This window comes from Acanthopagrus latus, chromosome 7, assembly GCF_904848185.1.
Source record: "Acanthopagrus latus isolate v.2019 chromosome 7, fAcaLat1.1, whole genome shotgun sequence".
Classification (NCBI taxonomy): Eukaryota; Metazoa; Chordata; class Actinopteri; order Spariformes; family Sparidae; genus Acanthopagrus; species Acanthopagrus latus.
In genome coordinates, this window is record NC_051045.1 from 6,867,524 (window position 1) to 6,893,624 (window position 26,101).

The window sequence follows — 26,101 nt, forward strand, 5'->3', positions numbered from 1 at the left end:
GAATTGTTCATCGAGAGAATACACACGATCGCGTGATGGCTGCATTTCAATCGGGGCCCTAATTGAGATTGAAAACTATTATTTTTCTTCTCGTCCTTTCCATTTTATTTTCATAGCAGAATCACGTAGCATGGTTGGGTGCATTCGGTTCAGATTCCGCACAATGTTGCACACATATTTTGTTCATTTAATTTATGTTCCTGGAGATGCAGATGAGCTAACAACATTTAAAATCATTCTATTATCAGCGGCAGTGTTTTTTTTAATTTTGAAAATTAACTTTTGTTCGTCTAAATGTGGTACCGCAAGCATTCTGCACGTGAGTTTTAAAGAAGAACATTTGTTTTCCATAATTTCTTGTCTTTGTCGCCTTGAAAGCACCTTAAGGTTTACACCAAACCTCACAGCTCAGCATTTACATTATTTCACAGTCACTATTCCTGGATTTTATGTCATGTTAGATGTTCTTTTCTTTAAAATGTCCATATGATGTGGCAAAAAAAGATCAAAAGATCACATTTAGAGGTCCTGCTTTGGAGCATCATTATCAAATACAAGTTTTAAAGTCTAAATGTTGGTGAACATCGTCTTTGGGGCTGACAGCTGTGTAAGTTTCTTCCTGAGCCCTGAGTTCTTATTCTTTCCTCTGTTTGTGCAACACATTTCAAGGACCTTGCAACATAATTGTCGAAGCTTCTATGTTAAAAGCGAGGCTGGGTGACTACTGAAGGTTAGATAACACGTTATTCCTCTTATGAATGAAAAGTTGAATTCATGAGAAAAAAAATGCAGCTTCGCTAGATTCAGCTCAGGTTCACTTGGTTCATCAGACCAGAAGCTAGTGGTGGCTAACATTAGTTAATGCTAGAAAACTTTATAGAACCTTATATGCCACTTTTTTTCACTTTGTGGTACTTCTTTTTCATTACTGCTGCTGTTTTAGTGTCAGCCATTATCCAGTCACTTCCATTTATCAGCCCAGTCGTTGAAGTAAAAGGTCATAAAATGTTGGCAGTTCACCACGAATATGTTCAAGTACGTTTATGTCATAGGCTTTGTACCATGTTGACATTTCAACAAAAGTTGTCATATCAGCTACACATGACATGTTTATGACCTGGTCTGCATGTTGGAAGGTCGTGGGGTTATAAAGGCAAGAGGCCTGGAAAGCCAGTGACCACCGTCTGAGACTGTGTTTCAACATTTGTACTGTGAGCTTTTAACACCACTGGACATTTTTAAGGAGACCTCGGCATCTCTAGTCATGTTTGTGGCGACCTAAACAGTTGTTCTAAGCCAAAACATGATCTTTTCCTGACCTTAACCACATGTTTTTTTAATGCCTTAACCCGACAACAGTGTTGTTACAAGAGAACACAGAGAATAATCCTTGAGAAATGTAAAGTTTCAACACATCCGTGGTTTGCAGAAACGTGCACAGACAGCAATTGTTATGGTGATCTGGTCTGATCTCAAGATAGCAAACATAGTCTCACTACTGCAAGATGTTTTAAGTGTTTTACTATGTTAAGAAACTCAATTTTTAGATTTAGCCACAGTTTTTGTTCTCACAGTTATTCAGCTCAAGCCTTGCAGGAAAATTCCAAATCAGAAACTCCTGTCACCACAGAGTTTTAAAGCACTTGAGCAAGAAGAAATCAAAAGTTCTTTTGACTCTGCAGCCATTGTTAGCCAGTTGCTCAGTGGGGAGCAAAGTGTCGAGACCATTTCGTCATTTCATGCAGTGAAGTGTGCAAAACCTAGCTGATCATAAGTGAACACTAAAACAGCCTCTGAAGTGGCCTATTTCCTGTCATGTGCTCCCCCACATGGGATCCGGTCGGGTCAAAATACAAGGCGGTCATGACTCAGAATTGCATCAAAAGTAGAGTCTTTATTGTTGAGTGGACAAAAGAACCATCTCAGTTAAACTGTACAGTTAGAGAATATAATCTCGCGAAGGAATGCCAGACGTAAAAATTATGGACCTCGGTTCACGTTTTCACTTCGTCTTTCAACATCTGTACAAGTTGTAATCCACAGTCTTGAATCTATGAAATGCAGTGGGATGCATGCTAATACAGTATGCTGTGCAAGTGTCCACGTTTAGAAAAATCGACTGCACAAGTATATCTATGCCTGCACATACTGTAGGTCTGACATTTGTATCACATGAATCTTAAATTTGGAGAGACGACTTAACGTAGTCTAAGCCGGCTGCCGTACTCCAAAACATCTCCGGAGCCTGAACACGTTTAAGGTTTTTCTGAGCTTACTTGTGATCCAGGACACTCCAGACGGTGACCTTTGTGTCAAGGGGGGAGTAAAATATAAGAGGGCCTCGTAAAACATTCAAGTTTCCTTTTCGCATTAAGTGCCCCACTTCATTTCTTCTTTGTCTTGTGTTAATTCTGGAGAGAGCATAACAGTACTTTAAAAACATTCCCAAGATCATCATTTTGCAAATAAATATTCTTTTTTTTTCTTCTTTTTTTTTAAACGACGCAATTTACATCATCATTCAAGTCATTAAAATCCTATGGCCGTGGATGCAATGTACAAGTGTTGTTTCCTAATTATTCGGTCCCCCTCCCTTTTTCTCATTAACCGTCTATAGTTCACATTTGCTTGTACGTCACCGTTAAATAACCAGACTACATTTTCAGTTTTTTACGGAAATCCATTTAAAGGATAAGTTTCCACATGATGATTGTTTTCAATTTTGCATGATTTTTGAGACACCAAGATGAGGCTGCTTTCATACCGACTCAATATTACTGGAACCTATTCTATCATCGCTTTTTTTCCTCCTCCTCTCACCTCCCTCCTCTCCTCCCCTCTCTCTGCTCGTTCTACCTCTTCCTCACACGCACACATACACACAATTTCTATATAAAAACACAAGCAGGAATATACATTCCTGTACAGTCTATACAATATGAAATCAAGTCATATTTCAAAATAGTGTCATCTGCTTAACATGTATAGTTTACAAATAAAAGGAAAACAGGCAATTTTTTTTTTTTTTTTTATGATACAAAGAAACCTGACACGCCCTAAATCAAGTCCAAAAAAATCAAGCATGTTAGGGGCTTCTTGGGTTCACAACAGCTATTTAAATGTATCCAAGGTTATCGGGTCCATTCGATATTCTGCAGTCTCCTTTGAATTACATGAAAAGGCGTCCGGGGGGGTGGTCTATAAATCCATTCAGACCCCTTTGAGTTCCTTGATGTGTTTCAGAGTTAGTAACGCTCTGATCAACACTTTTCTATTCACAGTCCGCAGCACATTTTCTTCAAGGATTTAAACCCTCCGTGTGTCTGTTTTGTGCCTCATGTGACACAGAAACTAATTCTCAGTTGAAAGCTCTGGGGCGTGTCCCACTGAAATAAGGCAACATTATTTTTAAAATGGCATCTGTCACACTTTAGTCGGAGTGGTGATTTTTTTTTTTTGTGTGTGATCTTTCCTACTTAGTAATCATACAGTACATCATCAGAAATACAAACCACTTAAGGGGTAGCCGAGGCTTTTTTCCCCCCGTCGCCTGGCTCAAACCTGTGCACCTGACACATTTACTCAAAAATATCAACATTCTTAATGAAATGGCACTGTGCCTGCATTTGTTGGCAAAAAATTGGATTTTGTTGTGCAAAAACAACAAAACAGACACTTAATCAAGGTGCATTACGTCACGCCTAGTCTCCAGACTTCCCCCTCCAACACCTGAAACATTCGCTTCAATAAGGTCATATCACATAATGCAGTAGGCCTCGTCCTGGGGCAGGTGTTGTTTAGTCCTCCAGTAGGTGGGCAGGTGAGCTCGCAGCACTTTCCTCAGGTCCTCGTTGAGCAGGAGACAGAAGATGGGGTTGACTCCGGCTTGGGCGAAGCTCATCCACACCGTGATGGAAAGGTACCGGTGAGGGATGGTGCAGGACTTGACGAACACCCTCCAGAAGCACGCCACGATGTAGGGAGCCCAGAGCACCAGGAAGAGCAGGGTGATGGTGTAGAACATCCTGCCCAGCCTCCTCTCTGACCTCACCTCTTCCATCCCGAGCAGCCGCCGGTGTTGATTGTGTAAATTTTGCCTGATGCCCAACAGAGTGGGTGGCATGGGGCCACGACCGAACCCTGCAATCCAGTTAGCTGCGGCTTGACCCGTGGCCCCAGGACCGTGGAAGGTCCAGTTCTGGCTGATGGCTGGCACTAGCTGGACCGGTTTCATCTTGCGATGCCGGTACTCGAAGAGCAGCAGCTTGGCGTAGAAACCGTGGGTGGCCAGGACCACCACAGCCAGCATGAGCATGAAGCCCAGGGTGTCGTTGGTCTTCAGGTAGCGGTGTTCAAAAATGCACTGATCCTCATCCCGGATGAACTTGTATGTCCCCACGTCGAACACGGGTGGGAACGCCATTGCAACGGCCAGAGTCCACACCATGCAAATGATGGCAGCGCAGGTCCAGATGGTCATGCGCTTGGCGTAGAATCGGTGGTGGGCGATGGCAAGGTAGCGGGTGACGGCGACACAGAACAGCATGAAGGCAGCGTGAAAACAAAACAGCACGGCCATGAAAGCCACAACTTTACAACTCAAGGCACTGTAAGTCCAGGCCGAGCTGTTGTGGACGGAAACCAGCACAAAGGGGAAGCACGCAGCAGAGCGCACTGCATCGGCCAGGCACAGGTCCAGGAGAAAGAAGTAGGGAGCCTTGTGGAGTGTCCGGTCTCGTAGGACCAGCATGGAGACCAAGAGGTTGCCTACGAGGCTGACACAGATGATCAAACCCAAGAAGACCAGCTTAAAGTAGGCAGACACATCTGTGGCAGAGATCCCTCCTCTGCTGCTGCTGCTGTCGCTGCTGCTGCTGCTGCTGCCGCCTTTCGCCAGTCCATTCTCCATCACAGCCAGCAGACTGCCGGGGCCATCGATGGCAAAGCTCTGGTTAGCCATTCTATCCCCTTCCGCAAGAGCCTGCCTGGTTCAGGCCCTCTTAAAACACACAACCGATCCTCCTACTGCCGTCGTCTCCCCACGGCTCTCTGGTCTCTACAAGGAGAGGCCGTAAGGGTCTTTTCTACACGACAGACTCATCTTTCCTCTTTGTCCACAACCTCACCACCTGTGAACAGAGACACACAGTTTGAGGAATGGCAAAAAGCAAGATGTCTGACGTGCTTGTTAGGCCTAGAGAGAGTCCAGCACACGGAAAGAGGGAAGGAGGGAAGGAAAAAAAAAAAAAAAAAAAGAACTACATTTAACAGCACTGATATATAAGTGCTGTGTCGGGCTACACGGTGGAAATATCTGCCTTCCTGTTTCTCTATGGCTTCGGATCAGATCAGCAGCTCTACAGCATGCCAGCTCCTTGGCTCTCTCAGTAATTACCTTGCCCGTTGCTAAGATACAACAGCTCACATACTTTGTGCAAGTGTGGGTGTTTGAGTGAATGCATGGGGGTGTATGGGGGGGGGGGCTGGAGCAGACACAGTACAACCAACACTGGGCATGTCCAACTGACAGAGATGTTGTAAATGAGCAAAGAACATTTTCTGCTTCTTTTCTTTTTTTCTTTTTTTTTTTTGGTAGTCTTCCTTTTCTCTCTCTGGTGCGTATGTGCGTGACAGTCCGTAAAATAAAAAAAATTAAAAAAGAGAGAAAGAGAGACAGCAGAGGGATGTGAATGTGTACCATTCACATTCTCGTAACAAATGGGAGAATATAGCAGAGCAGAGCAGGCAGCCATTTGGGTTTTCTGTTGTTTTTTCTTATGTACCTCGGGCCTGTGTGTGAATTTCTTTTTTCTCAACAGGAGGAGGAAGTTATCAGTGTGATCATCACACTCAGGCCTCCATCTTTTTTTTTTTTTTCAAACCAAGCCTCTCTGTTAATAAACACACGACTGCAGACGTGAGAAACGCGATAAAAAAGCAATACATTAGAGATGTAGCTTCCTCCTTAAAAAAAAAAAACAACAACACACACATCATTTACAGGCGCGAGGTGGTGTGAAAACAAAGCTGTGGCTGTCAGGGTGGGCCTCGTCTATGTAGGCCGTGAACACACAAATATGATCTGCTGGTAACTGTGGGGCTTGTTTTTTTTTTTTTTTCTTTCCTCCACATATGCAACAACCCCTCTGCCACCTTGACAAATATCATCCCACCTCTCTCTCTCTCTTTTTTTTTTATAGATGGCTGCCATGTCAGCTAGGCCCCTGAAACACTGAGAGAGGGGGAAAAAATAGAGAAAAAAAACAAAAAACAATCAAATAAATAACAGATGAACAGGTGTCAAAATCACCTCTGTGTGTGTGTGTGTGTGTGTGTGTGTGTGATAACCTACCTTTCATCCCCTCATCTTTTTCTCTTTTTTTCTCTCCTGTTTCTTTTAGGGAGGGATGTGCTTCTCTTCTCTCAAGGCGGAGAATGGAAAGAGGAAAAAAAAAAAAAAAAGCCAAGAAAATGATCCCAGTCGCTTTGTTTCACTGTTTGTCAGACGCAGACACGAACACATAATAAAGCCTCATGTTTCCTCGCTGTGCTCTCGGGCTCAAACAACACCTGTTATGCCTTTAAAAAAAAAGAAAAAGAAGAAGAGGAAAAAAAAGAAAAATCCATCCATCCATCCATCCGGAGGGGAAGCCGACATATAATAAACATAAAGAGGAGTGATATGTGATAATCAACAGCTGATCGTCGAGCAGGGCGAGAGGATGGAGGAGGAGGAGGAGGAGGAGGACTCTCTGCCACAGATATCAAAATACAACAAAATAAAAGAAAAAGAAAAGAAAAAAAAAACATCCACCGACACCCCTTCTACAGCCTCATGGAGGAAGGACGAGGGGATGTGTTCATCTGCCGTGTGTCTGAAATATCATCCGAGGGAGAGAGAGAGAAAAAAAAACAGATTCTGTGTTGCATCGCGTCGAGGGATCCGGATCACCTAGAAGCCTAGAAAACACACGCCGCGAAAAACATACATCTTGGTTTTTTTTTTTTCTTTCTCCCCCCCTCCTCTCTCTCTCTTTCTCCTGCTCGTATAAATCCCAACAACAACAAAAAAAATGATGTCAGATTTTCAATGCTTATAATAAAACCCACCCACAGACGGCCGAGAGGAGAAGAAGATGAAGAAGAAAAAGAAGATGATGAGGAAGAAGAGGAAAAAAAGGAGAGATCGCGCATCCCCTGAATGAATCGCCCTGGCGTGTATGTTGGCTCGTGGCACCAGAACAATTAGTCCACACAGACAACAGCCTCGACACGTCTCCTGTTCCCATCGTTCAGTCAGGAGAGGAGGAGGAAGAGGAAGAAGAAGAAGAAGAGGAAGGAAAAAAAGGAGATGTATTTACCCCCCGAACTGTCAATATGCAGTCTTTTGTTGTTGTTGTTGGTGGTGGTGGTGGTGGTTTTTTTTGTCTGTGTTGCTGTCCGGCGGAAGGTGGGCTACATCATCTCAGCAGTCCACCACGATATGTGCAGAAATAAATAAATAAATAAAAAGCCCTCCATGACAGAACAAATGCATTTCTGGCAAATCCAGCGATGTCACGAGGGGATTCACATCGCCGACCGCTGTCGAGATCACGATGCGACTGAGAGGATGGTCATAACGATGATGAAGATGAAGATGAAGAAGATGGTGGTGGTGGTGATGATGATGATGAATAATAATAATACGAAAAGGAAAAATAACAAAACAACGCGGCTGGATTAGGCGAATTATTCCTGAATAATCCCAATTATGGCTGCTTGCAAGGAGGCAGCTCGCTCATTCACGGAAACCGTCGGTTTTATTCGGAGAGAGGGAGGGAGAGGGAGGAGGAGAGAGAGAGGGAGGAGGAGAGAGAGACGGAGAGAGAGAGGAGGAGAGAGAGAGGGAGGAGGAGAGAGATAGGGAGGAGGAGGAGAGAGAGAGGGGGGGAGAGAGGGAGAGAGAGGGAGGAGGAGAGAGAGAGGGGGGGAGAGAGAGGGAGTGAGAGAGAGAGAGAGGGAGGAGGAGAGAGAGAGAGAGAGGGAGGAGGAGAGAGAGAGAGAGGGAGGAGGAGAGAGAGAGAGGAGGAGAGAGAGAGGGAGAGGGGAGAGAGAGAGGGAGGGAGGAGGAGAGAGAGAGGGGGGGAGAGAGGGAGAGGGAGGAGGAGAGAGAGAGGAGGGGAGAGAGAGGGAGAGGGAGGAGGAGAGAGAGAGAGAGGGAGGAGGAGAGAGAGAGAGGAGGAGAGAGAGAGGAGAGGAGGGAGAGAGGAGAGGAGGGAGGAGTGAGAGAGAGAGGGGGGAGAGGAGAGAGGAGGAGGGAGGAGGAGAGAGAGAGAGAGGGGAGGAGGAGAGAGAGGGGGGGAGAGGAGAGAGGAGAGAGAGAGGAGGAGAGAGAGAGGGAGGGGAGAGAGAGGAGAGAGAGGAGAGGGAGGAGAGAGAGACAAGAGGGAGGAGGGAGAGAGGAGACAGGGGGGAGAGAGGGAGAGGGAGGAGGAGAGAGAGAGGAGGAGAGAGAGAGGGAGAGGGGGAGAGAGAGAGGGAGGGAGGAGGAGAGAGAGAGGGGGGGGGAGAGGGAGAGAGAGAGGAGGAGAGAGAGAGAGAGGGAGAGAGAGAGGAGGAGGAGAGAGAGGGGGAGAGGAGAGAGGGAGGAGGAGAGAGAGGGGGGAGGAGGAGAGAGACAGGGGAGAGGGAGGAGGAGGAGATGAGAGAGAGGGAGGGAGGAGGAGAGAGGAGGGAGAGAGGGGGAGGGAGAGAGAGAGAGGGGAGGGAGAGAGGGAGGGGAGAGGGGGAGGAGGAGAGAGGAGGGGGGAGGAGGAGAGAGAGAGGGGGAGGAGGGGAGAGAGAGAGGGGGGAGAGGAGGAGGAGAGAGAGGGGGGAGGAGGAGAGGGGGGGAGGGAGAGAGAGGAGAGGGAGGAGGATGAGAGGGGAGAGAGGAGGAGAGAGAGGGAGAGGGGATGAGAGAGGAGGGGGAAAGGAGGGGGAGAGAGAAGGATGGGGATGAGAGGCAGGGAGAAGGGGGAGAGAGGGGGGAGAGAGAGGGAGAGGGAGGAGGAGAGGGGGGAGAGAGAGGGATGGGGAAAGAGGGAGAGAGAGAGAGAGAGGGAGAGAGGGGAGGAGGGGGAGAGAGAGAGAGGGATGGAAAGAGCTGTTGAGCCATAATAACTTGAAAGTGATGTTTTATTTTAACCCTCTCTCTCTCTCCCTCTGTCTCTCTCCCTCTCTCCCTCTCTCTCTCCCCGTCTCTCTCCCCGTCTCTCTCCCCCTCTCTCCCTCTCTCTCTCCCTCTCTCTCTCCCTCTCTCTCCCCCTCTCTCCCTCTCTGGCTTCATATATGAGGCCTCTGTTGTTTCTCTCTCCGGCTGTCAACATGCTGTGTGTTCACTGGTCTCCTGACTGACTGGACCCCACCATGATACAGAGTAAAAGGCCTGGCAAGGCTGCAGCAAGGGATTCTGGGTCCTCAAATTCGGGCCTCAAATTTCCCAAACACATTCTGGGTGCTGTGTCGTAGGCGACTGGACGTGTTTCAGTAATGATGAAGACGATCCGAGAGGCTTCTTCAGTTCTCACCAGCTGGGGGGGAAGTTGCAGTGAAAGAGTCGAACCCTGAGCTTCATCCTCAGTCGGCTGCACGAGGCGTGTTCTTTACCGGGAGAGCTACTCATCAGCTTTATCACACGCCATGTTTTAGTGATGTGACTTTCATCAGATGGGCTGATGATCCAATGCTGATGATTAGCTCTCCTGGTAAAGTGCAGGCTTCACTGAGGCTGAGGCTCTGGGTTCATATCTATCATGTAGCTTTTGCTGCATAAAGTCAAATTTGGGTGTCATAAAAACTTTAATTTTGAACCCTGTAAGGATGATACTTAATGAACGTTGAAAAGAAAAAAAGACATTTATTCTGCCGTCTTTTAGATGTTTTTGCGTCACCATGAGGTTGACAGTTGTGGTTCTGAGTGAAATCACTTAAATATCTTAAAATATCTCTGAAACTGGCACTCTGACAGACATTCTTCCACATTTTCCACTTCCAAATTTAAACACTGAGTCACAGATGTCACATTAAACAAGGAGAAGGACATAATATGAAATCTAGGCAATTTAGGCCATGTCAAGATAAATTTCTATATATTAGAATGTTTATTTAAACAATTTATCTGCTACAAACTGCAGTTTGTCACCAATCACGTTCCCCTGCTCGTATCTAACAAGGTTTTGCAATTGGTAAAAGAAATATAATCACATTTAGGTCGTGGATAACAAGCTGCCAGGCACTCATATAGTAGTAAAGAAACATCTTTATATAGGAGAATTTAATGTTGGATATTTAAATTCATGTTTATCTACATGGTTAAAAAGATAAATTCATCAATATTTTCTCAAAGAGTCACTTTTTACATCATCACGTCTCGTTGTGTGTCACGACTGACTTCAGTGATTCAGTCGATGCAGAAGTCGCGTTCATGTTCTTCAATTAAGTTTTAATAAGAGGTCCAATTTTATGATTTTCATTAAAGCAAAGCCCAAACATCTTCTCCATTCAATAACCTCATTTCAGAATCATTTAATAAAAAAACGTACTTCATTCAACGATTCATTAAAATGTCATTTAACAGTAACGTGGTGTGTGTAGGTTACCCCGGAGGAATGTGGTATGTTCTAATCTAATTAATTATTTCGCTATATAACAAGCATTCAGGGGCAGGCTCCCAAGTCTGTTTCTTTGTTTTCTTTGTTTGTTTTTTTTCCCAGGAGATTCCTTTATTACAAAACTCATAATCTCTCCTGGCTAATTTACCTTCACACACACCATGTAAAGCACCCGGTGGGCCTGATACAAGTTAATTTGGTTCACAGACTCGTGTTGTTGACCAAAAAAACATAAAGCCTTACCGATGGGTAATAATCAACCACATTACCTTCAGGACCGCAGTCCAAAAACAAGAGGAAGACAATAACTGGACATTTTTCTTTTGATTTTAATAGAAAATGTTCAAACGTCCTTGTGTTTCTTTTAAAAGACAAATATGCATGTTTCTTTTTTACAGCTTGAAGTTAAAAGTGATTTTTTTTGCATACAATTAGCTTCAGAATATGCAGAATTTTGATGAAAATACTAAACAGACATCTAACTTGTTCCACGTTTGGACTGAAACAAATGGACCAACCAGTCAAGTTTGGGCTAAACGCTGGCTGTGAGGGACCAACGACAGCTAATATATATCATTGCCGGTAACACTTAGTGTCCAGAGACGTGCTGAAGGAGAGACGATTATAAAAAAAACAAACAAGATTTGTCTTCTGTTCTGTTCTGTTTTCTTTTTTTTTTTTAAAGATGTTATTGAAGTAAGAGCTGGCACTCCTCACTGTTTCAATTCCATTCAAACAAGCTATAAGTGATTTCACACTGGGCGTGAAAGAATAGAAGAAATACTGCATTAAACTGCTGTTTGGTAACAATGTCACAAAACCCACAGAACCTCTTTTGAAATTGCTGCTTCAGAGGGCTCCCAGCGGTGTGTCGCTTAAAAAGGCATTCATTATTTCTAAAGTGAATATCAGCGGCGGAAATTCACACTGATTATCCTCCTTGGGTCAGTTTTAAGTCCGCTTAAATGTTTAATACATTCCACACTTAAGCTACGTGACCGTCGAACACAAAGTAAGCGCTACCCTCTTTTTTTCCTCTGATTCCTCTATGAAATGCAAAGTGTGCACTGAGTAATGATTTAGTTTTAAGGGCCAAACACATAATCCTCAAAATCCAGCGGATACCCGACATCTAAGGACGTTTGTTGGTTTTAAAATTAATAGCTTTACTACGCTTATTTTACTCTCCGAAAGGCTCCCATGATCAAAGACAATGTGTGTAAAGGATAAGTTCACACAAAAATGAAAAATTTAGTCACGAAATCTTTGGCTGCAGCGACTCAACTCAAAGCTGAAGTGGATGCACAAGCTCGACTGTGCATCAAGGTTGTAAATACACATTTTTCTTATCAGTGTGGGATCTCATGGCTCCTGCAGACTTGGATTATGGTGAACAAACTGTATGGAGCCATTAAGTTCCCTGGCTGAACATCACCACTTAGTCATCTTTACTTTGTGACGCTTCTTTATTTACGCTAGTGTTTAAAAGTTAAAGGGAAAAAAAGTCTATGCACCCTCATGCTGATGGAGACAGTCGGCCACAAAACAGTTCTGGAGCTTCACAGCAAAACATATTTGCAGCGTTCTCCTAAAATAAAACCATATAATGGCTCCATACTGCTCGTTCTACAGAACCCAAGTCTCCTGAAACCCCAGAAAAGAGGTTATTTACACCCCTGACGTGCAGTCCGGCTTGTGCACCTACTTACTTCTGACAATGTGCGCGCTCAGGCTTTTAGCTGAGCAGCTACAGTGAAGATTCCAGCTTAAAATGGGTGTAAATTATGTATTTTCAAACCACATGGATGGGATTACAACAGACAAGCTGTGCGGAGCCATTTTATTTTTTTGTTTATTTCACACTTTGAAACCCACATCATTTTCAGTTGTTTTGAAGAATGCTGCAAGTCTTTTTTTTTCTTTGCTCTGATGCTCCAGAAATCCCTCTTTTCCGTCAACGTGAGGACGAGTAGATAATGACCGGATTTATCTTTTTTTTTTTTTTTTGGGGTGAACTGTTCCTTTAAGATATCGGCTCTGCACGGCTACAATCAGAAATAGTCTTTGACATCTCATCGTGCAGAATCAGGAGGAGCTTTCCTGAGAATGATCAGGCTTCAAACAGCTAATCTCACCCCACAATGGCCAGTGTGTGCTCTGTAGTCGAGCATGACACCGTGACTTCAGTGCAATGCATGACCTTTGGCTTCTATCCGCGGCTCCGGTTGCTGTTTGTGTGTTTCCACTTCAAGCGAGGCTGAATGCGCACCAGAGACAGAAGCTCTAAAAAGGGCCTCTGATGTTATTTTTGTGTGGTGTCAGTCAGTCACTCTGCAATTTTCTGCTCCGCTCCGCACGACGGTGTCATTATCGCGCACGAAACTGTCATACACGAATCATTTTTTATTTTTTATTTTTTTGCAGAATGGATGAAAAGAACAAAGACACAGAGCGGTGAATGGTATAAGACCAGGTTTAATGGCAATACACAGCAAAAACTTTCATCACTTCAAACATGTCATTCAGTGCTTCACTGCGTCTGTGAGGATTTTCCTAAGTTGCGCTGCACATTTTTGTGTTGCACAACAACAACAACAACAACAATAATGGGTTCGATAGCGGCAGGAAGACTTGTGTGTGAGGAGACGCTGAGGAGGCTGGTGTTTCTAGACAGAAAAATATCATTTTCCATTTGTTTCGTCCCTCGAGCAGCATCCGTTTCAGACTGATGTTCGCTATAATCATCAGGTTCTTATTTCATGACATTAAGGCAAAAATACTTCACAAGATCATGTTTTGCTTTTTGCATTTTGTAAACAAAACAACATTTGTATCGTAAGTATTTGGAGTTGTCACCCCCCCCCCAACTACGGTAATGTTCTGCTTTTTCTGTCCTTCATTAAAGACATAATAGCACATGGAATTCACAAATGTAAAACTCGTGGCAGTGTTGTCGGACAACAACCTCGGCTACATCAACAGTCGTAAAAACAAGTGCATTTTAGTGCTGACCGGACAAAATCACACCACATCTGATTCACACAAGACGAGAGAGCGTCTCCACACGACCAGGGAAAAGTAACAACGGACCACTTACAAAACATCTCTATATTGTGCTTCAAGGTTGGACTGCTCACAATGTTCTTATAGAAATGGGATATAAATTCACCACGCTTCTATTACACAACACGTCTCTGACAGAACGCATGAAAACATCTCCAGGATTTGTATGAATACTTTCACCTTGAATTGACGGATCCGACGAGCTCGACAATAAGAAACATCAGCGCCGCAGTGTCCGTTACATACAACATATAACCAGGAAGCAGACAGCAAAGACTGCAGTTCAGTATCTGTTATCTAAAAACAGTCAGCCGCCAACTTATTTTTCCAAATCTGTTTAACGTTACCACAGAAATGAACAGGAAGCACACCTGGCTGGAACGTTAGCTAACTGTTATACTTTTGCTGAATTGTTAGAAAGTATTTTGCTAACATTAGCTAACCTAAAACACCCGCTAAGATTGTTTTTTCGAGAGTCACGCAATATTTCTTCAGGGAGTCGACAGCAAGGACCGCAGAAAACGGCCAAACGGCGTAAAATGAGGCCGAGTCATTCCGGTCTTAACGATAACAAGTGAAGCCTTGTTTTTTTTTTTCCTGCCTAACGCTAATAATTCACGTTATCTTAAAAATGAGTCCTTCTCGGAGTCTGAATCAAGACTGGCTGACTCCTCTGCATGTAACGTTAACGCTAACTGTTTGTTAGCTAGATTGTTAGCATGCATTTTGCTAACATTAGCTAACCTAAGCTTCACACCTAGCAGGGTGCCACAGAGTTTATTAGACAGTTTCATGGTCAAGGTATTGAGCACACAGCAGAGATAAGTTTTTAACAGCAAATGGGAACGTTGAAGTTTATCAGGGTGCCCAGTTTACTCAAATGTTATTGAAGCTCAGAGTGTAAATGGGCGGGACTTAGGAAGGGTCAACTGGACTTGAATATTCTCCTAAAAATTCTACCAAATATACTATTAATGAGATTTAAAAAATTAACACAGTGATGCACAACTTCAACAATGTGTGCTGTTTTTTTGGAATCAAGAAAAGGCACTTTACTCGAGAGCTCGAGGTCAGAATGAGCTTTTTGTTGGCGTAATCACAAACGGTGCAAGACCGCGAGTAGTCCGATGACGAAGAGGGCGCTGGGATTCTGCAGCACTATGGAGAGCGAGACAACGCCACTCAGAAAGACGACGGGTGGCATCAGATTCCTGCTGACGTCGGGCTCAGACTGGAGCTCAGAAACCTCCGACAGCGCGTTTGGTGGATTCTCTAATAATGTGTCAGGGGAAGACTGGGGAGCATCTTTCTCCTCTTCCCATGCCGAGGCGGACTGAGGCGCAGAGGTTCGGCTCACCTCAGTGACGCCTGTACTCACCGAGGGGTTCTCTGTGAGCTCAGGTGATGGAGGAGCTTCACCTTCTTCCTCCTGACTCTCCACCACGGCAGACGAAAGTACAGGTGTGTTGTCTTGGTGATGTGCTGCAGATGTGGTGGAACCTTCTGATAATCCTTCACGTTCACTCAATCCCAGGGAAACGTCTAGCTCGGACCCCTGAGTCTCCGAGTCAGCAGGAAGTTCAAGACAAGGGGGACTTGCTGGGCCGTCGGTCGATTCGTCCTCTCCTGTTGCTGGCTGCATATTGGTCTCTGCGGTCGTAGGATGCATGATTGAGCCCGCTGAGGGAGGGATTTCCTCCCCGACAGCCTGAGGGCTGTCTGATGTCGGCCTTAACTCTTGTAGTAGGGAAGGAGTTGGAGCGGGCAGCGGTGCAGAGGGACTCGTGTCTATGCCCTGCTCTGACGTTTGGTTGCCTAATTCACAGTGGAGTCTGGGTAAAGGCTGTGACTTATTTGGCTGGACTGATTCGCTGGCACAGGGTACAAAGGATGAATTAGTTTGCGGCGTGGTTTCGGATGACATACAAGGGAATCGTTCACCTGGGGATACAGTGTGAGAGGACAGTGTGCCATCAACAGATGGGAGCTCTTGGTTGGGTGGGACAGAGGGGCCAGATGGGTGAACTGCAATCTGTTAAAGTAAAACAGCGAGACAACAGTGATCGCTAGGAGAGTATAAAGACAGAGCAGGAGATTTGTATTCCTCATTAACATTGCACACAGAGAGAGGAAAAGCATTTTACTGCATACTAATGCTTTTCTGAGGAACTCATGCTGACATTGTAATTGTGAGGAAATGCTAACAGGAGCAGTTTGATGGGATTGATGTCTCCTTTCAAAATTACTGCCAAAAAAAGAAAAAAAAAAAAGTACCGTTGTGATGTTTTGACTGCCCTTGTCATGAGTATGAGGAGAATGTCCAAAGATACTTACATGCAGCACAAGGGCGTCCAAGGGAGAAAATAATTAGATGAATGTTGTTTTGTCTAATTACTTTATCCTCAAGCTTACCCAATGTACATATTGATCACATAATTTCTTTTGAAAACACCAGGAACTGGAACTAATGCCAGCCTGAAGGAGAACCGTATTTTCATTTTCCCCCCCGTTTCTTTTTTTTTTTTTTTTTTTTGATCAAAAAGAGAAAACGAGCTAATAATCAAGAAAAACAAAAAGAGCTCTGCCTGCTGTGAGGCCGCTGTGACCAACATCCGAGGTCTAATCGAGATGAAATCGAAAAGAAAATGAAACAAAAGAGACAAAAACAGCACCCAGAAGAACAAGTGCAAGAGCAAGGCACAGGAAACACAGAGAACAGACGGGCTGAGGCAGAGCATGTATTAATATACAGATGGTGAATATGTTATTCTCATGTTCCCCAGATGAAAATCCAGCTGCGACCTGGTATCCTTTTACGAGGGCGGAACAAAAGAATTTACAAGAACGACGCTGATTAAAACACAATGTTGTATGCTACAATTTTTTTGTTATTGGAATTCTACGCTTCACGCACTTATGGCAAATAAATCCCAAGTTTGCAGTTTGTCTCGAGAGAGAGAGAGAGAGAGAAAGAGAGCACTGTGTTGTTTAAATCTCAGAGAAAAATCTATTAAGACTTGATTTAACAGCTCCACAAAATGATGGAAGCACAAAAGGGGAACCGAACTTTTGTGCATGATTGAAGCTATAAAACTGACAACATTTATCACACTGTACTTTTTCCACCAATAACAAAGTTTGACAGCTTTAATCCCTGAATTAGATTCCCAGCATACACTGGATGGTGTTTTTGGTGTGTAGAAAACATTTACGGATTGAAAGGAGCTGATGTTCATACAGTAGTTGACTGGTTCGCTGTTAAGTTTAATGCTCTGGCAAAGGGAAACAGCATGCATGTGAATGTTGATGTGAAACAAATGTCAGGATGAGCTGGATGAGTTCATGCCTCACAGATACATCCGTAGTATCAGGAAGACGTTAATACAAAATCACATGTTATTATGTTATTCAGTCGGGGCTGTCTGAGGTAGTTTATCAGGTTTACGATGATCAACTATAATGTCCTTTTTCTTGTGAAACAAACATTTTTTCTATTTTGTTTTGTTTTGTCTATGTTTGTTTGTTTTATGTATGTTTGAAAATGTAACTTTTTCTGACCAGAATAGAAATGTAAGCCCACTGGTAGTCATGGTGTGAAAGTAGTTCATTGACCTGTGGCAACTACTATAGAAACAGTTTGACATTTTGGGAAATGCACCTCTTTTTTGGCTAAGAAGACTGAAACAGTGCATGAATTTGGAGAGGGCTATCTTAGCTCAGCATTAGCAGAAAAGTGTAAAAATGTTGATTTCTGAATACATTCAAACAAATGATGAAGTTTGTAGATGTTATTATGTGACTAGTTCATCCTCCAAACAATAGGGGGCAGCATATCACCAGAGTAACCGCTAACTGCTGCTAACTGGAGCAGCTGTTAGCTTGTTCACACAATTAGCGGTGCATCTACTGTGGCTAGCTGGTTAGCATGCTAACTTCAGTAGATAACTTAGCAACACAACAAGATTTCTGGATGTCAATATTGCTACTTTTTTTACAATCTGTTGACAATTTAAGTTATTTTTTTTAAAAATATTTTAATCTAAAACTCTTATTTTTTAGCTTTGGATCAAATTTTGTCCCACCATGATGTCACCCATAGAGTTTGGTTATGATGTCTGCAGCCATATTTGGGGTTAAGGTCCGAGCTGTGACTCTATTCTGGTTGGATCTTGACTGATGCCACGAGGACATGCGATGGTAGCAACCTCACACTTGCAAAGTAGCCACCTTGGGTAAAGCATACACTGTTCTATCGCCTTTTTTAGTCAAAATGTCAAAATCTTAGTTAAAATGGACTAACGATTGAGGCCATAAACTCACTGGGAAACTGTTTCGAGGTAAGAAATTCAATGAGAAGTAGAATCATTTTTTCATAAGCTTACAAACAATCTGACTTATTTTTGAAACCCATGGACTCGCCCTCTGCTGGCCACTGAGTTGGGTAAAATGAAAGTTTAGGGCACTTCAACTTTTCAGACCTGATATCGGAATCCATATTTTACCATAAATGCTTTGAACTTAGCTGGTTCTCCTGCTTTGCTGCGTTGTTTACAGACAGATATCAAAGCAAGAGAGTGAACACCGCTCAGCGCAAAGCCCGAAACATCAAACTACTTCTTTAAGATGGCGCCAGAGTCACGGTGATTGTGCAGCACTGTATGTGATCGACAGTGAGATATGAAGACAGAAATCAGAAGGTGCAATAACACATGAACAGCATGCGTCGTGATATGAACACAAGGACGATAACATACAGAACTCGTGCTACAGCAGTAAGAAGCGAGACGTTACCTAAGTTGTTGCTGAAGCTTCAATGAGCTGTGAACAATATAAACAACCAAGCCAATGATGACAAGCTTAGAAAAGATGACCGGAAATGTTTGTTACGTTTTATTAGGCACATAAGGGGATAAAGCACTTGAGCCTGCTTACCTGTTAAATCAGAATGTGTCAACAACTGCATGCAAATCAAGATAGTTTGAACATAATACGACAACTTATTTGCTCAATGTGTGTTTTTTTGGTCAGCAAGTAAGATAATGTGAGGGGCTGGGAGGGATTTGAATTTATCAAGAAAATAACCCAAATCACCCCCTCTGTTATTTAACAGATATGTATTCCATTAAAAGCTGTTACTTACCTCTATGTCAATCTGCGGCTGCATGATGACCGGGCAGACAGCTGTAGGCCTGACAAGTCCGGACGTGGACGTCCCCGCTTCCCCTGCTGATGTGAAATAGATAATTATGCTGTGAGAGCCGAATTATTCCGAATAGAGGAAACATAACAAAGTTGGGTTTTTTTTTATTTTTTTAAAAAATTTTTTTTATCTCTATCTACTTTTAAAGGGGAACTCCACTGATGGAAACACTGAGTGAAGACTTCTTTGCTTCAGATCAGTTCTTTGTAAAGTCTGGGGAAAAGCTCCTGTCTGAGGCCTCGTCCACACTGATACGGATAATAAAATGAGCTCTTTTATGTACATTCCAACCCTTCATCTTTATGCAAATGCAAATTTGAGATTCCTTCAAACTGCCTCCTAAGGTGCTTTTTTAAAAACCTTCTGTGTTTCCATGTGTACACGTAAAACGGAGCATTTAAGGAAACCAATGACGTCACATCTCAATTTGCGTATTCTGTCAGCAGCCACTCCACCTCCTTGTCTGTCTACACAAATTAATTGCCTCTTGCTTTCAGTTTCTTCATGGCACTTCAGAAGGTGTACCTGAGAGCTGTTAAATCAAAGGTAAGGGAATAATACAGTTACAGTTACAGCTACTACTGAACAGGAAGGAGTTTACTGCACATGCTCAGAATCAGTGATACAAAGATATTTTCTCATGTCGACAGGATTATTATCATTTCCTTAAAACAGAGGGGGAAAATATGTGCTTATAAAAATATCTATATTAGTGTGGACCAGGCCTCAGTCTGGGTTTGAGACACAAAGGCTCCAGCCTCCATTCCAGGTTTTCCCCCATGAGACCATATTGCAGAAAACACTGATCTCGTTTGAAGCTCTAAACGTCGACTGTGGAGTTTCAGTCTCAGAAGGTGATTTGTTAATGTCGCTCCTGACAACAGCTTTCACACTGTACCTTCTTCCTTTTCGTGGTCATCATCTGAATCACACTCATCATTCATACTGAAAGAAGAAGAAGAAGTTTACAGGTTATATAACAATGTAAAAACAGGGAACACAACTTAATGTCTACATGGCTTTACGCACACATGTTGGCTGGTGATTATTAGTCTGCAGACAGTGTACAGAGCCGTCTTTATAGTCTAAAATCTGAGCTGATGCAGTGGGTGAGACCTTTGAAATAAAAAGATATAGATATACTAACTTTGCAGCTGACGATGGACATCAAAACAACAAAATGCCAAGATGAAAATGGGTTTAATGGTTAGCATCTGAATCATCTGACTAATGCAGCAGCCATGTATGAAAAGAAAGGAATTAAGGCACATTTAGAAGTCTGTCAGCGTCATCAACACCTGCTCCGGGTAATTAGGCTTGATATTTGCTGACGCTGTTCAGCTGTTTTAATTGAACGTGGCTCAGTATCTATTTGTACTGTATGTCTTCTTCTGGATATCTGTTTCTGATCTGCTAAGCCTGAAGCCTCAGTGATGACCCATCTCATTAGACTGCTCATTAAAATAGAGGGTGAGGTGGGCAATTACTGAGTGCCGTATTGTTGAATGATGATAAGGGTCACTGAACAGTGCAAGGATAATAATATAAGCCAGCAGAGGTTATATTTCTACACTTAAGCTGATTAATCAAAGTTTGGTGTCAGTGATTGGTGGAGGAGATTTGGGGCTACGATGAGTGTTTTCATGTGGTCACATCAGATCTTAAATAACGATGAATCGATAACGTGCAGCCACGATTCGTTCTAAAATCATCTGCACAACAAAGAAGCAGAGATGGTTTTCTTCAAGAAGTTCGTTGTGGTGAAAAAGGGTTAAGGAAGCGGGTGCAACTTTGCCAAGAGAAGCAGCGGCTGCCAAATGAAATAAAGGTCAATGAGCGTGATGAGCATGTGACACAAATAGCGTGGTGAAAGCCTGGCAAGCTGCTCGTACTCCTCGTGCTTTTATCCCACTTGAGGGTTTGATATCAGCTGCGCAGGTTTGAAACCTGACAGAGATCTGAAGAGGATCTTTGCATTATACATGTCCGGTGATGTGAAGTCATAAATCGCTAAGCTGTTACACTTTTAAACAAGCTTTCAAGCTCACGAGAGTCACAGCGTTACTCAATAATAATGACGAAAGGCAGATCTATGACGAGATATTATTTGTAGGTTGTTTTTGGTAAACTCTGATCCTGATTTCTAAAAGAGGCAAGCTTTTCATGATCCATTTGAAGGTTACACGACCTGACACTACATTCCTCTGTCCCGAGACTCTCAGGCACGTCTTGTCCAAACCGAGGAGATGCCTGACCCACGTCACATTGCGAAACTCTGGGTATTTCAAGCATGGTGTCTCCTACGGTCGAGAGATATTTGGAATCCATTTGAGCCGGAGCTCTGACCACCAAGTTACCCATGACCGCTTGTTGGTTTGTCAGCAGGATTACACAAAAACTACTGAATGGATTTCCACATGCACATTAGTGGTCAGTCATATTTAGGTGGCTGACATCTATTACTGACAAAGAGGGACTGGGAGGTCTTGGCGGAGGTATGCGCTCTACCGCCATTCTAGTTATCCTTGTATCTTTTTGTAATTTTGAGTTTGCCTCCATGCACCAGTCAAGTTGCTGTTCCTGAGGTTTTGCGGTGACTAATGGGCTGAACTTTTTTTTTTTTTTCTGCAGAACATTTTACCCAGAAAGCATCTGGCCCGGATCTGATCTGGACCGCACCAGATGCGTTCGTCCGGCCCACATGCTGTGTGGAATGATGGCACCTGGTCCGTCTGTATATCTGTCTTGCTAGCTTGCTACGAGCGAACCTAGTGAACCAGATTAGTTCTATTCTGGTGGTCTGGATCTGGCTCCAACCTTCTGGATATCAAATGTTACAACCTCATCATTTTAATCCTATTAGATATTTTTTCATGTGTTGGCGCCAACATGTGTTTTGTGAGGTCACAGTGACCTTGACCTCCGACCTTTGGGACCGAAATTCTAATCGATGCATCTTTGAGTCATGGTGGTGGGTTTTTTTGTGCCAAATTTGAGGAGAAATTCACTCAAGGTGTTCTTGAGATATTGAATTCACGAGAATGGGACGAACAGACAGACAACCTGAAAAACATAACGCCTCCGGCCACAGCTGTCAACACTGCTGCAGCAGCATAGAAACCAGACAGGTTAATAAAAAATAAACTAAATATGATGTTAGAAAGAATGTTTTTGCAAATGTTCTTTCTCTGACTGTAAATACATCTTTCCACTCCATGTTGTTGTTTTGTGTGTTTTATTGATAATCATGATATATTTATGCTTGAATAGTCTAAATAAAGAGCAATATCATATAGTTTTCAGTGTCTTTTCATCTAAACATAGGCCAATTTTATCTAAATATAGGTTCAGTAGGCACAACGTATCATTTGATGAGGAGTGGACGGATGTGTTTTCAGTCACAGCGAGAAAACCAGTAAAAAAAATCAGTAAAATCCTGATGAAAGTGTTTCTTTTGTCTCATTTGGTTAAAAACATATAGAAGAAACATTCAGAAAAAGCTACTTTGTGAATTAATAATTCATGCGTGAGAGAGCTGGACTGACTCAGCAGCGACTCGATGAAAAAGGATCACCACTGAGGAGAAACTCAGAGAACCAGCATCGAAGCTGCGCTGGTTTCTGCGTTCGCTATCAGCTCCATCCCATTGTGTGATATCTATATTTACCCAGGGTGGACACGCTTGAGTTAAATATAAACTAAACCGGCAGCAGACTTCCTCAAAACCCGCTGATGTTAACATAGGGTAAGTAATACATTCTGTTGTCTCCACTAGAATTGTTGTTAGTGTGTTAAAAACAAATTATCAGTGAACTTCAGGGCACCTAATGAAGCTTGAATGGTTGTTATGAGTGTGGAGGGGGGGTGCCGGCACAGTTTCCTGCTCCCCAAACTCCTCCTTTTCAATCAGTGACTCATCCATCCCTGACAGCCCATCTGGTCCCGTCTAACTTCCAAACAGCTACAGCGGAGAAGCCCTACATGACAACCATCAGTTTTATATCTAGTTTGCTCCCTTAATCCCTCATGAACTTGGAGGAATCTTCCCCGCTGTCTCTGGAGAGGTCTGATCACACACCATCAAGGCATTTACAGGTTCCTCCTCTCGGGGGGGATTTAGTCGACTGTAATGAGGTTAAGAAGGGGGATTTTTGTGCTCCCCCAATTCTCCGACAACACAAGGGAAAGCGAAGGCCAATCTTCTCCAGTGACATTGCACCGCTCCCCGTCGACTCTGATAGAAAAGGTCAGAAGTAAATTTAATGCAGGGAAACTGCCTGGCCTGAAAACGACACCTGCCCTTTGCCTATTTTGATCGCCGACACACACCACCAGATGATTGCCATTCTGAAGGGGGTGTGTGCCCCTTGGAACTCGTTCTATCTCTCCCACCAGCCGTAAACCAGCTTTGCAAACATTTAACTTTGATTCTGACTCTTGCTCCCTCAGAGTGTGAAGCTGTGGCCACTAACAACCTGCTTGACTTCAGATTGAAGTTCTTTTTATGCTGAATGCATCCAGGCAGAGCCAGTGAATAAATCTGAATGACCCATCGCACAAAACCTAAAGAGGATTTGGAGGCAACTGGAGCTCTGCAGCTGCTGCACAACCTTCTGTGCAAAGTTCGACTACATGTTCATTCCCTGCGGCTTAAAGTTTTATATTTCAGATATGATTGTGTCTTTGAGGATGTTAAATTAACCTTTAATGAGATGCTTGGACACCTTGCAGAGTGAGATTTCTCAAACAGTAATGGCCAATGAGCAGATCAATCTGTGGAGGTCAGAGGTCAAAGGGGATCTCAAGCAGCCAGCAGGGCAAAACCGTGCATCCTCGTCCTGCAGCGGGACATTTACCTGTAATCTTTTGGAGGTTTCAGGATACCTTTCATTTCCTGCACGCTGACGTTCGCTTGAGCCGAATCGTCCTCGTAGGACAGAAGCAGAGTGACCACGTAATTCATGGAGGAGTTATTGGCCCAGTAATCACCGTCAGAGGTTTCGTAGCGAACCACAAACTCGATGCGAGAGCCGTGTGTGATGTACGGTGGTGCAAAAGAGAGCTTGAAGGAGAACTGGTCAGTGGCCCCATCGTGGGACCCCTGGACGTACTCTGCTGGGTGGTCAAAGTAAGTGGCCCAGCTGTCCATGGTGGACCGGATGTAAACTGCTTTGTGGAAGGAGATGTTCAGGACTCGCACCACCCCAGTGAAGGCAAGTGGCTCATTCTCGACCGGAGACACCCGCTCAACTTCCAGTTTGTTGGCGTGCACAGCCTGCAGCAGGGCTCCTTCTGAGGGCGCGTCAAACTCCGGGAGCACCTGATAGGTGGGCTCTCGCTGCGGCTTTCGATACTTCGCTTCCTCTTCCTCCCACCTGGCGCTCTCCTCTTCGTCGTCCGAATCGAAGGCGACGAATTCCTTCACGTCCACCAGGTCCCCACCTGTTGTGTCGGCGAACGACACCTTCTTGACGGCGGACAGCGCCAAGTGGATCCGCATGTACTCGGCTGTCTCATCGTAGATGGACGCGCCTCGCTTCCGAGGCACCGGGGAGCATCTCGGGATGATGTGGACGCTCTCGGTGTCATCGTCTTCATCATCGTCCTCGTCATCGTTGCGATCCTCGTCGTCCGTCGGGGATCTGCCCTCAGCCTCGCCGCTCGACTTGCGCGTTTTAATCGTGGTGAAAAGGCCCTCCGCGCTGGGTATGCTTAAAAAAGACATGTCTGCAGATGTGCGCACTCATGGAAGCTGCGCGCCGAGCAGTGTTCATATGGCGTCTCCAATAATGAAATAATAATAATAATTAAAAAAACAAAACAACAACAACTAAAAACCACACACACACACTACCGAACTCTCATGGTTTTGCGCCGCGGTGGCCAGTTGTGGATCCAGCGCTGTCCCCGCGTTACGCACAGCCTCTCCGGTCAGCGTGTGGCGTTAAATGTCACCCATGGAAAACGCGCCTCCGCTGCCAGCCGTGTTATCGTGTATCCGCTGGTTTACATGACTTTATGCATCGCAGTTTGGCTGCTGTCTTGGAAGGAGCTGCCTCTAATTATAGCGCTGACCTACCGGACTCTCCATGCCCCAAATGTGTCTTTTAAGTTGGTATCATCCTGCGACCCCCCTTGGTTCCGTTTGGTTCGGGCTGAATAAACGCCCACTACTGGAAATGAGATATTAAAGTAACAGCCATCACATCGGCTCCTGCCAGTCACACGAATGTGTGACACATTTTAAACCACCTATGTAGTCAGTTATCAGTATATAAAATATATTTCATCACCATAGTTGAAAGCAACAAAAAATAAATTATTAACATGCGGGTCATTAAGTTTAATTTCTTACAGCTGCAGGGCCAGTCTGTGATATATCATGTGATATATCAGGCTGGTGAGTTTAGATTTTTGTTTAAGGCCCTTATAACAGAGCCGGCACAAGGCTTAAAGGGGTCCTAAGCAGAATTTGATTTGGGGGCCTCCCACCCCTACCTAATTTACACCCCCCACCTCAGCACATCCAGTATCAACTATATATTATCAATGCTAAATGGCATTACATTAAACAGCTACTCCCTCAACAGCACACGCTTGTCTTGCAGACGTTGAAAGGCACAGTGTGTGGAGCGTCTGCTAACTGGCAGGATGTCGTCGACACATCAGCATTTGGTCGACATTTTTGCAAGATGTGTGTTATTGGGGTCCAATGATATGATACAATATGTTATAAAATAATGTATTATAATGTAATATGTTATCATATAATACTATACAATATAATATGCTCTGTGATTAACTGGCAATTTAGGATGTAACCCAGTGTCACCCAGTCTCAGCTGGGATCAGCTCCAGCCCCCATGTGACAGGGATAATATAATATAATATAATATAATATAATATAATATAATATAATATAATATAATATAATATAATATAATATAATATAATATAATATGATTTCTATGGCACCTTTCAAACCCAGAGTTACAAGGTGCCTCACAGAATATAGCATCATACAGTACAAAAAACAAAATAAACAAATAAAATGCATTCAAATCAGATAATACAACATCGGTGCAAAGAGCAGTAAATAATAGATGTATGTTCGTCCTTGTTTGTTTTGAATTTAAATTCAACAGCTGGCCAATTCTAACACATTGCACCTTTAAAGACTTCACTAGCTCAGGGGGTCGACTGA

General features: G+C 43.8%; 2 protein-coding genes across 7 annotated transcripts; both read right to left on the bottom strand.

Annotated features, from left to right (window-relative positions):
• Positions 1–1,886: 1,886 nt before the first annotated feature.
• LOC119022117 (probable G-protein coupled receptor 173) lies at positions 1,887–7,797 on the bottom strand. 2 transcript variants are annotated; one of them, XM_037102673.1, is made up of 3 exons: positions 7,362–7,797; positions 6,353–6,579; positions 1,887–5,129 (listed from the first exon to the last, which is right to left on the bottom strand). In XM_037102673.1, exon 3 carries the CDS (start codon positions 4,958–4,960, stop codon positions 3,758–3,760), a length of 1,203 nt encoding a protein of 400 aa, XP_036958568.1. In that variant the 5' UTR covers positions 4,961–5,129; positions 6,353–6,579; positions 7,362–7,797; the 3' UTR covers positions 1,887–3,757. The 2 variants fall into 2 exon arrangements, with proteins under 2 accessions (XP_036958568.1, XP_036958567.1); XM_037102672.1 differs by having other exon boundaries at positions 6,353–7,797.
• A 5,275-nt stretch (positions 7,798–13,072) lies between these two features.
• On the bottom strand, positions 13,073–25,406 carry si:ch211-167b20.8 (protein phosphatase 1 regulatory subunit 3A). 5 transcript variants are annotated; one of them, XM_037104018.1, is made up of 5 exons: positions 23,754–25,405; positions 19,796–19,842; positions 18,838–18,923; positions 18,489–18,515; positions 15,549–15,638 (listed from the first exon to the last, which is right to left on the bottom strand). In XM_037104018.1, exons 1-4 carry the CDS (start codon positions 24,620–24,622, stop codon positions 18,489–18,491), a joined length of 1,029 nt encoding a protein of 342 aa, XP_036959913.1. In that variant the 5' UTR covers positions 24,623–25,405; the 3' UTR covers positions 15,549–15,638. The 5 variants fall into 5 exon arrangements, with proteins under 5 accessions (XP_036959911.1, XP_036959910.1, XP_036959913.1 ...); XM_037104020.1 differs by having other exon boundaries at positions 15,594–15,729; positions 18,838–18,920; positions 23,754–25,406; XM_037104017.1 differs by having other exon boundaries at positions 15,594–15,729.
• Positions 25,407–26,101: the final 695 nt, after the last annotated feature.